We start from the raw sequence: 13756 nt of genomic DNA on the forward strand, positions 1-13756 counted from the left end.
CACCGAATGGAGATAAGCGTCTCGACAGACGTCACAATATTCGAACAATGATGACGAAAACTGTTTTCTCTGTCGTGTCGGTGTGTCGAAAATTGTTATGCGCTTATTTTTTTATTTGATTTTGTGCGTGGCATAGATTTGCTATGCGCAGAGGACGCTTAAACAGTGCGCAATTGCACAGGTGAGCACCTTAGAGGGAGCGTTGCTCGCACGGCTGCGCTAGCATCACAGCTAACGTTTGCCATGCTGCTACCTCTCTGCTCGGGGAGGACGTATACGTATGTGGCGTATGACGTGACAGTATGTGACGTGTGTAAGAAGATGCACTTGCTGTCTGTGAGAGGGAGACACAGGAAAGAGTGAGAAGAGCCTGTCGTGTAATGCCAGCAGCTAAAAGCAACTGCGTGAGAATCCACAGACCTGTGGATGCGTTGAAGGTGTGCTGGAAAATGCGGAACGGAAATTACGGAGCAGCAGAAAAGTGGAATGTATGATTTAAATAGGTGCGTTGGAAAACACGGACCGGAGTTTTTTTTAAACTGGACCTGGATCTGCATTTTCCCATGCCTTGCCGATACGCAATTTTTGGCAAATATCGGCAGCCGATCCGATCCAAATATCGGATCGGGACATCCCTAGTGAATACACAAACAAACAAAACAAAAGAGACAGAAGTGCTTTCCTGCTTGTGTTCTCGCACTTCGGTCCCTTTTAAAAGAAACACGACCCTTGTTCCTCTTTGGAAGTCATCGTTGATTTGGCTTTCTGGCTCAAATCAAACGTCCACAACACAAGCAAATACTGTCAAACATTTTTTTTTTCTCCTTTCAACTATTAAGTCCCACAAAAATGTGCAGGTCGAAATAAATCTGTTTAAAAAGTGCTTTTACTTTAAACACGCCCTTTCGTGTGTCTGTAGCTTTAATGCTAACGAGCTGTGTGTGTGTTTCCAACTTAGTACACTGTAATGGACGTCTTGATACGGCGTACAATTACATAACATTAAATAGCACATAAACACTTAGCATACATGCTAACATTAGCATCATGCTCGGAAACAATCAAACTTACAGCGCACGTGTCTGTCGCTGACTTGACAGTTGGCGGACCTGCAGGATTTATTTTAAGATGTGTAGTGAAGCCTGTTTGAGCGCCTCTTCTGTAAAAAGCGGAGCAAAAAAAAATAAAAGTAAGAGATTGTTGGTGCTCATAAACCATACTTGCCAACCTCGAGACCTCCGAATTCGGGAGATTTCATATATATATATATATATATATATATATATATATATATATATATATATATATATATAATCAGTGACGTGCGGTCACTGGAGGCAGGTGAGGCGGGGTCTCACCTGCCATCATGGAAAGAAAAAAAATGTAAAAAGAAAAAAAATTAATTAAATTGTTATATGTATTCAGTGATTATACTATAAAGTTATTTTCCATTTAACTTCACCAGTTTTAGATTATTTTTATTCAAAATCGCTGAATTTTCACATTTGCCGTTCAAATACTGAGAAGAGACGGTGCGGTGATCAGTTGAGGCACGTCACTCAGTGCCTCAACATGGATTGCGCAATGACTCGGCTAACTGCTGGCCTGCTGTGCAGTGAGACCGTATTGCTATATGAATTATATTATACATTTCCATAGTTTAGTTAGCTGAGGTATATAATGTACAGTGTATTTTGTCAACAACTGTATGTGTGTAACGTATTTCTTGTGCTGAGCAATCATAAAACTGCTGCGAAGACGCACTGGCTGAGGCTCGCGTAATCCCGCCTCCTGGTGCCGGTTAATGCACCCCCCGACGGGAGCGCCACACCAACCAAAGCCACACCTAAACCCTCCACGTGCAAGACCGAATCCACCCAAAAAAACTTAACAAGAAGCCAAAGAGTGCAAAAACAACAATGCTTGCGCCGGAGGAGCCGTACGTGAACGACTGCAGGGACACAACATTAGGTACACCTGCAGACTGCCGCATGGATTTCATATTTCATTCATTCACAACTCCTCCAACACGAACACCACTGTTCCCGCACTTATAAGTAAAGGTAAGACCATAATAACCTTTTTTTAATTAAATGTGCTTTTTTGTGTGCTACAGTTTGTATGTGTAAAGTTAAAGTTAAGTTAAAGTACCAATGATTGTCACACACACACTAGGTGTGGTGAAATGTGTCCTCTGCATTTGACCCATCCCTTGATCACCCCCTGGGAGGTGAGGGGAGCAGTGGGCAGCAGCGGCCCGTTAACTGCTGCCAATCAAATGGTGAATAAGATACTCTTTAGGGTTCATATGTTTGTAAATCTGACTGTGATGAAGTCAGTGCCTCACCAGCCATGAACCTCACCGCATGTCACTGATATATATATATTATATATATATATATTATATATATATATATATATATATATAGTACAGTACACAGTAATGAAAACACAGTTGTTCTACTAACTGTACTGTACTTCCTGCTTACTTAAAAAAAAAAAAACACTTATCGTATTTTTCGGACTATAAGTCGCAGTTTTTTTCATAGTTTGGCCGGGGGTGCGACTTATACTCAGGAGCGACTTAGGTGTGAAATCATTAACACATTACCGTAAAATATCAAATAATATTATTTATCTCATTCACGTAAGAGACTAGACGTATAAGATTTCATGGGATTTAGTGATTAGGAGTGAGAGATTTTTTGGTAAACGTATAGCATGTTCTTTATGTTATAGTTATTTGAATGACTCTTACCATAATATGTTACATTAACATACCAGTTGGTTATTTATGCCTCATATAACGTACACTTATTCAGCCTGTTGTTCACTATTCTTTATTTATTTTAAATTGCCTTTCAAATGTCTATTCTTGGTGTTGGCTTTTATCAAATTAATTTCCCCCAAAAATGCGACTTATACTCCAGTGCGACTTATATATGTTTTTTTCCTTCTTTATTATGCATTTTCGGCCGGTGCGACTTATACTCCGAAAAATACGGTACCTTTCACTATTTGAGTAGCTTTTGTTCTGCCATTTGAGTACTGGCGAGCGATCTGTGAATCCGGGAACAAATCCTTCACGGATTTGTTGAAAACATCCGCAAATGAGAACGGGATGTTTCTTGCAGCTATCAGCATAGCCATCTTTGTCTCGGCATATGTTACACCCTCAGTGAAGAGAAGCCTTGTGCTTCTCTGACCGTTCATGAGTGACTATATCCATTCGGCCACCGTGTTATGGTTTATACAAACCCCGTTTCCATATGAGTTGGGAAATTGTGTTAGATGTAAATATAAACGGAATACAATGATTTGCAAATCATTTTCAACCCATATTCAGTTGAATATGCTACAAAGACAAGACATTTGATGTTCAAACTCATAAACTTTATTTTTTTTTGCAAATAATAATTAACTTTAGAGTTTGATGCCAGCAACACGTGACAAAGAAGTTGGGAAAGGTGGCAATAAATACTGATAAAGTTGAGGAATGCTCATCAAACACTTATTTGGAACATCCCACAGGTGAACAGGCAAATTGGGAACAGGTGGGTGCCATGATTGGGTATAAAAGTAGATTCCATGAAATGCTCAGTCATTCACAAACAAGGATGGGGCGAGGGTCACCACTTTGTCAACAAATGCGTGAGCAAATTGTTGAACAGTTTAAGAAAAACCTTTCTCAACCAGCTATTGCAAGGAATTTAGGGATTTCACCATCTACGCTCCGTAATATCATCAAAGGGTTCAGAGAATCTGGAGAAATCACTGCACGTAAGCAGCTAAGCCCGTGACCTTCGATCCCTCAGGCTGTACTGCATCAACAAGCGACATCAGTGTGTAAAGGATATCACCACATGGGCTCAGGAACACTTCAGAAACCCACTGTCAGTAACTACAGTTGGTCGCTACATCTGTAAGTGCAAGTTAAAACTCTCCTATGCAAGGCGAAAACCGTTTATCAACAACACCCAGAAACGCCGTCGGCTTCGCTGGACCTGAGCTCATCTAAGATGGACTGATACAAAGTGGAAAAGTGTTCTGTGGTCTGACGAGTCCACATTTCAAATTGTTTTTGGAAACTGTGGACGTCGTGTCCTCCGGACCAAAGAGGAAAAGAACCATCCGGATTGTTATAGGCGCAAAGTTGAAAAGCCAGCATCTGTGATGGTATGGGGGTGTATTAGTGCCCAAGACATGGGTAACTTACACATCTGTTAAGGCGCCATTAATGCTGAAAGGTACATACAGGTTTTGGAGCAACATATGTTGCCATCCAAGCAACGTTACCATGGACGCCCCTGCTTATTTCAGCAAGACAATGCCAAGCCACGTGTTACATCAACGTGGCTTCATAGTAAAAGAGTGCGGGTACTAGACTGGCCTGCCTGTAGTCCAGACCTGTCTCCCATTGAAAATGTGTGGTGCATTATGAAGCCTAAAATACCACAACGGAGACCCCCGGACTGTTGAACAACTTAAGCTGTACATCAAGCAAGAATGGGAAAGAATTCCACCTGAGGAGCTTAAAAAATGTGTCTCCTCAGTTCCCAAACGTTTACTGAGTGTTGTTAAAAGGAAAGGCCATGTAACACAGTGGTGAACATGCCCTTTCCCAACTACTTTGGCACGTGTTGCAGCCATGAAATTCTAAGTTAATTATTATTTGCAAAAAAAAAAAAAAGTTTATGAGTTTGAACATCAAATATGTTGTCTTTGTAGTGCATTCAATTGAATATGGGTTGAAAAGGATTTGCAAATCATTGTATTCCATTTATATTTACATCTAACACAATTTCCCAACTCATATGGAAACGGGGGTTATAGATAAAGCTATGGATAACGGAGACATATATAATAGTCTCCTTTTCAGCTGAGAGGACGCTAAAGGCAGTGCCTTTAAGGCACGCCCCCAATATTGTTGTCCGGCTGGAAATCGGGAGAAATTCGGGAGAATGGTTGCCTCGGGAGAGGCACTGAAATTCGTGAGTCTCCCGGAAAATTCGTGAGGGTTGGCAAGTATGTCGTCATAAACAGCAAAACATTAGAACATGATACAAACGTCACTTTTACAGGAAAAGGGAACCTTTAAAATCTTCACAGGAAAGGACGTCAGCAGCACATTTGGCTATGATGGTGCCGCGTTACGCGCTTTTGTACGGGAGCATGCGGACACTTCTGCTTTCCAGGCTGATTGTCTCTGGTGTGCGCGTGGAAACTTTTTGAGTTGAGAACATGCAAAATCACAACAATCCATCCTCCAGGGCAGCGAACGCTTTTGTCCTTCATTGAGCTTTGCCACACAAATGTTCTTGTCGCTCAACCGTAAGAAAAAGACAATAAGTGCATGCCGATGTATATTTACAGAGTGTGTGTGTGTGTGTGTGTGTGTGTGTGTGTGTGTGCGTGCGTACATGCATGTGTGTGTGCGGTGACACATTCAAGCGCTCCTTGGCGCCCTCTGTTGAGGCTTACTCCTGCTCTTCCTGCCCGCCACCCTGCCTCCTCCTCCCCCGTTCTTGTGCCTCTCCTTCTCCTTCTCGGCCTGCGCCGCCATGTCGCTGTGGCGGCGGCGGTTGCGAGGCGGGCGGTACCCGAGCGCGCGGCAGTGCTGGCCCAGGTTCCTCGGGTGCACCAGCGCCATGGCGTCGCCGTGCCACAGCTGGCCCGCCGCCGACGCGCCCGGGTGGGAGGAGCCCGACCAGGAAGCGATGAGTCGGCCGGGCGAGGGGCTCCACACGGCCAGGTGGACGGTGACGGCGGTCCAGTGGTAGCCGTGCTCCTCCACCTGGCAGTGGTAGACGCCGCCGTGGGACAGCTCGGCTCGACGGATGAGGACGCCGCGCTCGATCACCACCACCTGCTCGCCTGACAGCACCTGGACAGAGAGACGCGGGCGTGACTCAACAAAGGAGGTGCGGTGTTGCCCTCATTTACTGTAAAAGTACTGTAAATTCCGGACTACAAGTTACTACTTTTTTCCTACGCTTTGAACCCTGCGGCTTATACAACTGTCAGAATAATTGCATCTAAGTTATCACAAACCTTTGTGTTTCAATGAGTTCCCGGCGAGCAGACAAAAGCTGTCTTTGATCCTACCAATCAAAATGCTTGTAACACTCCACTGTGTAGGATGGGGAGCGACATGAGGGTGTCAGTTTCTTTCTTCTATTGTAATCCACAGGAAGATTTTGTCTTGACCCGAGATCTACAAAACAGAGAGGAGGCAGGGCCTGACCCCCTCCAGGCACCTTTTCTTTGAACTGTTTTGTGACCGAGGGCAACGGCTGTTTACGACCTTTTTTTTTAACCGACTTTTTCTTTGAACTGTTTCGTAACCAAAAGCGGCGGCTGTTTACGACCCCCTTCCTTTAGAAACAGCTGTTACCATTGTCATGTCTGTGTGATCATGTTTTTGTTTTGGTCATGTTCGGTTTTGTTTTTGGACTTTTTGTGCACTTTTGTTTTGTCACCATAGCAACCATTAGTTTTCACCTGTCATGTCACGCACCTGTTTCACGTTTTGAGTCACGCACCTGTTTTCGTTAATCATGTCTGTAGTATTTAAGTTCATTGTTTTCAGTTTGTCTTTCTGGTGACATCCCACAATTATGCTCTGCACATTTCTGACACTTGATTTCATGTCCATCGTTCATGCTGCTCCTTTTAGTCCATGCCAAGTAAGTTTTGTTTATTAATGCTATAGTCTTTTGGTTTCATAGTTTGTTCTCCGCCACTGTGCGCGCTTTTCGTTTGTACTTTATTTTTGATATATTAAATAAATCATGTATTTACATTCCCGTCTCGCCCGAGCCAACTTTCCGTTGCATTCCGGAAAAGCAAACACCCAGGACCAAGTCATGACAACCATGTAATCAGGGAAAGTCCAAATAAAAGAGGAGGCGTACAATCTTTCGTCAGAGCGTGGTGGGACACTGTACAAGAATACAGGTCTACGTGTTTCTCCTCATTGAGTCAAATTGAATTCTGTCTCTGTGTAATTCCTTGCTTGTTGTCTTGTTTAATAGATGTCATCAGTGTTTGAATCTGATAACAACCATGCGGCTAACTCGGGGGTCAGCAACGCGCCACCCTAGTGGCTCCCTGTACCTCTCTCATAGATGTGTGGAAATGGAAAAAGATTAAGAAAAAAATAAATGTTTTGTTTTAATATATTTTCTGTAGAACAAACATGACACAAACCTTCCTAATTGTTAGAAATCCAACTGTTTGTATAAAAGTATTTGGCAAGCACCGTTTTGTCCTACTAATGTCAGTGATCCTTGAACTCATCGTGGTTTGTTTACAGGTACAACATTCTCTGATGCTGCCACAGAAAGACGTATTTTATGCCACTCATTCTTTGTCTCATTTTGTACACCAAATGTTTTATGCTGTGCGTGAATTCACAAAGGTGAGCTTTGCTGATGCTATTGACTTGTTGGAGTGCTAATCAGGCATAATAGGTCACTGCATGACTGCAGGCTAATCGATGCTAACATGCTATTTAGGCTAACTGTACGTACATATTGCATCATCATGCCTCGTTTTTGGGTATATTTGAGCTCATTTAATTTCCTTTACTTTTGTCCTCTGTGTATTTCATTTAGTTTTGCATGTCTCATGACACATTATCTGTATGTAATAGTGGCTGCATTTTATGATAGTTGTTTGTGTGCCATGTTGTTCCAGACCACAGCAAACGTTGCCCAGCTTACAAAGATTGTCATAAATCCGTTAGAAGAAACTTGGACACACACATCTATACCTTTGGCCATTCTGAGCCAGTAATTTCTAATCTCATCCTGTCAGAAGCCTCCATTTTACTAATGATTTCCAATGTTGCAAAAATGTGTAGAATAAAAATTAAAATACAATATTTCTGTCAACGAAGATTTGCGTCAGCCTTTGATAGTAGGCTAATATAGCTAATATAGACACTTACATCATGTGTTGTGTTCATTATTACACTTATATAAGGCTTTTAATTTTTTTGTGGCTCCAGACAGATTTTTTTTTTGTATTTTTGGTCCAATGAGGCTCTTTCAACATTTTGGGTTGTCGACCCCTGAGCTAACTGGCGGATTTTTCTCCGCTAACGGCCATAATGTTTTGTATTTATTAGTTTTCATTAAATCTTTTGGACGAGTTTACTCACTGCCGGTTGAAAATGTACTTCCTGTTTTAATGCCCTTAACCGGAAGTAAAACTGTCCATAGCGTTTTTGCTCGGAAGGATTCTTCATTCATCATTCCAAGCAACATTCAGAAGTTTTACAATATAACTAAAACAATTCATACTTGCTAAACCGTCCCATGCGTGTTGTCTGAAAGAGTGCATACTGTATTTGTACGTGCTATCGTAATGTGATGAAGCTAGTCAGCTAATATACTAACACATCTACAAGTGTCTTAGTATTAGTAACTTACAATGGTATTATTAGGGACCGAGTCTCTTTGGGACAGAGGACCCTAATGAAATTCTAGCGTTTTATACCGCTGCCTCTTTGAGCTGTAATTTGACCCCCTTAACATGCTTCAAAACTCACCAAATTGGACACACACATCAGGACTGGTGAAAATTGCGATCTAATCAAAAAACCAAACCACAAAACTCAAAATTGCGCTCTAGCGCCCCCTAGGAAGAAAACACAGACACAACTGCCTGTAACTCCCAGTAGGAATGTCGTAGAGACATGAAACAAAAACCTCTATGTAGGTCTCACTTAGACATATATTTCATACACTGACAACCCCCAGCAAAAAGCAACAGGAAGTTTGCAATTCCCCCTTCAAAACAAAAGTTGTGTAAAAACAGTCACCTTTTTTCAAACATTATCTCCTCTGAGCGCGTTTGTCGTGTCGGCTTCAAATTAGCACAGGAGAGAGATTGAACCCTTCTGATTAAAAGTTGATGAGAGAGTTTTAATTACTGCTCCGGTTTGGATTTTATGAGCCCTCAAAGTCGGTCCCGTCCATCGCTGCTTGCAGCTTTAATTTCTATTGTTTCAGTTCACCAAAATGTCACCGTGGAGTTATACAGTCTGTTTAGCTGATTGGAGAGCAAGCTTCCGCAGCTTGTGGGTCCATGACGATGACTTCTGTTTTGTTTGGTCAGCCATTTTACTGCCATGTCAACAAACATTTACAGAATCTCTCTGTGTAAACAACTAATTTTACAACGTATATATCTGCTGCTTATAGTCCGGTGCAGCTAATATATGGAAACATGTTTTTCTCCTCTAAAATTTTTGTGGCTTATATAGTCAGGAAAACATGGCACACACAATACAGTTCTATAACATTATTCATGTAAATAATCTGTTCTAGAGTCAAACTGTGACCATCAGTAAGTGCACATGTTTACTGATGTACTTCTTTACATAAAAGCTGTCTTGTTGGATGTCTCATGAGATCTGCTGACGGCACACATGTGGAAACGGTTTAAGTCAACTGCAGCGCGACTTTCGAGGCATATTTTGCAAAAAAAGTTGACGTTGGGACTTTGGAAGTCCCGCTGAGCTTCTTCAAGTGAGCGCGTGTACCTGGTTTAGCTCAGGACTGTTCTCTCCCGCCTGCTTGTACCATGTGACAGCGGCGTGCCTGGATCGGGGAAGACACTCCAGGTAGGTGCTGTTGCCCTCGGCAACCATCATCACCCTATGCTCCGCCTCCACCTGCAGCCCGGCTGGTGAAGAAAGGAGACACAAGTTGAAGTCAGGTGTCATGTGAGCAAGTTTTAATGTTGTAAATGTGATGTTTTATGTGTTGTTTACTGTTTTTAATGTAACCTTGCTGCTGCCCTCTTGGCCAGGTCTCCCTTGAAAAAGAGATCTTTGATCTCAATGGGATTTTTTTATTTTTTTATTTATTTTTTAACCTGGTTAAATAAAGGCTAAAAAAAAAAGGTTAGTGTTTTATCAGGTTTGTGAAGATGTGTCTGCTCCTAAATCTGGAATTACACGAGAAAAACTGAATTTGACATAATAATATGGTACAAACAGACATTTAAAAAGCCATTTAACGTTCTTAAAATACCTTCTTTTTTTTTTTTTAAACAACGGCATTAAGTTCTGTTTCTTTCAGCAACCTTTGACATTTGTAAATGTAACCATGAGGCGGTAAAGGCTGACTTTTTTGTCCTTTCAGTAAAATATGTTGTACTCTGGCCATCAATTTTGTAGCGTTACTATTCCACTATACAGGATTTTCGCACAGACAGGCACCAATGCAGAAGAATCATAAGATTAATCATACAATCTATTAAATAGCCAACATTTTAAAGAGGAACATTATCACAATTTCAGAATGGTTAAAACCATTAAAAATCAGTTCCCAGTGGCTTATTATATTTTTCGAAGTTTTTTTCAAAATTTTACCCATCACGCAATATCCCTAAAAAAAGCTTCAAAGTGCCTGATTTTAACCATCGTTATAAACACCCGTCCATTTTCCTGTGACGTCACATAGTGATGCCAACACAAACAAACATGGCGGAAAGAACAGCAAGCTATAGCGACATTAGCTCGGATTCAGACTCGGATTTCAGCGGCTTAAGCGATTCAACAGATTACGCATGTATTGAAACGGATGGTTGTAGTGTGGAGGCAGGTAGCGAAAACGAAATTGAAGAAGAAACTGAAGCTATTGAGCCATATCGGTTTGAACCGTATGCAAGCGAAACCGACGAAAACGACACGACAGCCAGCGACACGGGAGAAAGCGAGGACGAATTCGGCGATCGCCTTCTAACCAACGATTGGTATGTGTTTGTTTGGCATTAAAGGAAACTAACAACTATGAACTAGGTTTACAGCATATGAAATACATTTGGCAACAACATGCACTTTGAGAGTGCAGACAGCCCAATTCAGGCGCGCTAAGAACATATATTTTTCCACGATTTCAGCACTCAGGTTAACCATACCTAAATAGACACAAAATACTGCATTACACAAGTCTACCCGAATGTACTCGAATGATTGAAAAAAATAAATGTTTTTAAGCTAAATTATTGGTAAACACAGTTCATGTATAATAATTTACGTAAAACCGCGAGTAATGAATAAAGTTTTCATCAATTAATATATTCTGTAGACATACCCTCATCCGCTCTCTTTTCCTGAAAGCTGATCTGTCCAGTTTTGGAGTTGATGTCAGCAGGCCAGGGAAGCTAGGGTCGATATTCTTCTCTTGATCATCTTCGGTGGCATAAGGGACGGTGTGAGCCAAGACATCCAGGGGGTTTAGCTCGCTCGTCTGCGGGAACAAACTGCCGCTATTGCTTGCCGTGCTACCGAGGTCCTTTGTCCCTGAATAGCTCACACACTCCGGCAGATTCAATGGGGGTCTGGCGGCAGATTTCTTTGACTTTATCGTTGGAAATGCATCTGCTTTGAGTGTCGCAGGATATCCACACATTCTTGCCATCTCCGTCGTAGCATAGCTTTCGTCGGTAAAGTGTGCGGAACAAACGACTGACCATTTCGTCGGCTTTCCCCACACCCTCGTATTTTGAACAAATTTCGTCCAATTTCTTGCCACTTTCGCATCTTTGGCCCACTGGTGCAACTTGAATCCGTCCCTGTTCGTGTTGTTACACCCTCCGACAACACACCGACGAAAGTGAGAAAATGGCGGATTGCTTCCCGAAAACGACACGACAGCCAGCGACACGGGAGAAAGCGAGGACAAATTCGGTGATCGCCTTCTAACCAACGATTGGTATGTGTTTGTTTGGCATTAAAGGAAACTAACAACTATGAACTAGGTTTACAGCATATGAAATACATTTGGCAACAACATGCACTTTGAGAGTGCAGACAGCCCAATTTTCATCAATTAATATATTCTGTAGACATACCCTCACCCGCTCTCTTTTCCTGGGGGTCTGGCAACAGATTTCTTTGACTTTATCGTTGGAAATGCATCTGCTTTGAGTGTCGCAGGATATCCACACATTCTTGCCATCTCTGTCGTAGCATAGCTTTCGTCGGTAAAGTGTGCGGAACAAACGTCCAATTTCTAGCCACTTTCGCATCTTTGGGCCACTGGTGCAACTTCGTGTTGTTACACCCTCCGACAACACACCGACGAGGCATGATGTCTCCAAGGTACGGAAAACAGTCGAAAAAACGGAAAATAACAGAGCTGATTTGACTCGGTGTTTGTAATGTGTTTGAGAAAATGGCGGATTGCTTCCCGATGTGACGTTCCGAGAGCGAAAAATAGAAAGGCGTTTAATTCGCCAAAATTCACCCATTTAGAGTTCGGAAATGGGTTAAAAAAATATATGGTCTTTTTTCTGCAACATCAAGGTATATATTGACGCTTACATAGGTCTGGTGATAATGTTCCCCTTTAAGAATCAATCAAAGATAGAAGTCAACATAATTGAGTCTATTAGAGTGCTAAAACTGCCAAGAGTCAATATATCATGTGCAGCTTTTTAAACATCACAAAAAACTTTTCTTTTTCAGGAAGTTAGATTTTGTGTTTTGTTGTTTATTTTCATTGCTGCTATCTTAAGTGGTTTTTAATACACAAACAAGGTAAAACAATGTTTTATCGGCGGTATAGCTCGGTTGGTAGAGTGGCCGTGCCAGCAACTTGAGGGTTCCAGGTTCGATCCCCGCTTCCGCCATCCTAGTCACTGCCGTTGTGTCCTTGGGCAAGACACTTTACCCACCTGCTCCCAGTGCCACCCACACTGGTTTAAATGTAACTTAGATATTGGGTTTCACTATGTAAAAGCGCTTTGAGTCACTGGAGTCAAATGCAGAGAATAATTTCACCACACCTAGTGTGTGTGAGACAATCATTGGTACTTTAACTTTAACTTAAGTAAAACCGTCCATAGCGTTTATGCTTGAAAGGATTCTTCATTCATCATTCCAAGCAACATTCATACGCTTTACAATATAACTAAAACAATTCATACTTACTAAACCGTCCCATGTGTGATGTCTGAATGAGTGCATACTGTATTTGTTTCGTAATGTGATGAAGCTAGTCAGCTAATATACTAACACATCTACGAGTGTCTTAGTATTAGTAACTTACAATGGTATTATTAGGGACCAAGTCCCTTTGGGACAGAGGACCCTATTGAATTTCTAGCGTTTTATTATTATACCGCCGCCTCTTTGAGCTGTAATTTGACCCCCTTAACATGCTTCAAAACTCATCAAATTGGACACACACATCAGGACTTGTGAAAATTACGATCTAACCAAAAAACCAAACCCCAAAACTCAAAATTGCGCTCTAGCCCCCCCTGGGAAGAAAACACAGACAAAACTGCCTGTAACTCCCAGTAGGAATGTCGTAGAGACATGAGACAAAAACCTCTATGTAGATCTCACTTAGACCTATATTTCATACACTGACAACTCCCAGCAAAAATCAACAGGAAGTTTGCAATTCCCCCTTCAAAACAAAAGTTGTGTAAAAACAGTCACCTTTTTTCAAACATTATCTCCTCTGAGCGCGTTTGTCGTGTCGGCTTCAAATTAGCACAGGAGAGAGATTGAACCCTTCTGATTAAAAGTTCTGTTCGTGTTGTTACACCATCTTAACTTAGATATTGGGTTTCACTATGTAAAAACGCTTTGAGTCACTGGAGAAAAGCGCTATATAAATATAATTCACTTCACTTCATCCCTTGGCCTTTCCTTTCTTTTAAATGGACAACATTTTATTAGTCATTTCATGTTTTGTAACAACTGAATGAGCAGCATATTTACAGTATA

At 41.7% G+C, this 13756-nt stretch overlaps 1 protein-coding gene and 1 long non-coding RNA gene across 2 annotated transcripts in view; one reads left to right on the forward strand and one right to left on the reverse strand.

Moving 5' to 3' along the window:
• LOC133615792 (uncharacterized) overlaps positions 1-13756 on the forward strand; it is a 517593-nt gene that overhangs the window by 167774 nt on the left and 336063 nt on the right. The gene's annotated exons all lie outside the window — the stretch shown is intronic.
• The window catches only part of sema3h (sema domain, immunoglobulin domain (Ig), short basic domain, secreted, (semaphorin) 3H), a 229400-nt gene continuing 220980 nt past the window's right edge, over positions 5337-13756 (reverse strand). Inside the window, exons 19-20 of the mRNA XM_061974468.1 lie at positions 9551-9693; positions 5337-5884 (exon numbers count right to left, since the gene is read on the reverse strand). Of these exons, the coding sequence (XP_061830452.1) occupies positions 5447-5884; positions 9551-9693 (581 nt within the window). The 3' untranslated portion in view covers positions 5337-5446. The remainder of the gene's footprint in view (positions 5885-9550; positions 9694-13756) is intronic.

This window comes from Nerophis lumbriciformis, linkage group LG01 (assembly GCF_033978685.3).
Source record: "Nerophis lumbriciformis linkage group LG01, RoL_Nlum_v2.1, whole genome shotgun sequence".
Lineage (NCBI taxonomy): Eukaryota > Metazoa > Chordata > Actinopteri > Syngnathiformes > Syngnathidae > Nerophis > Nerophis lumbriciformis.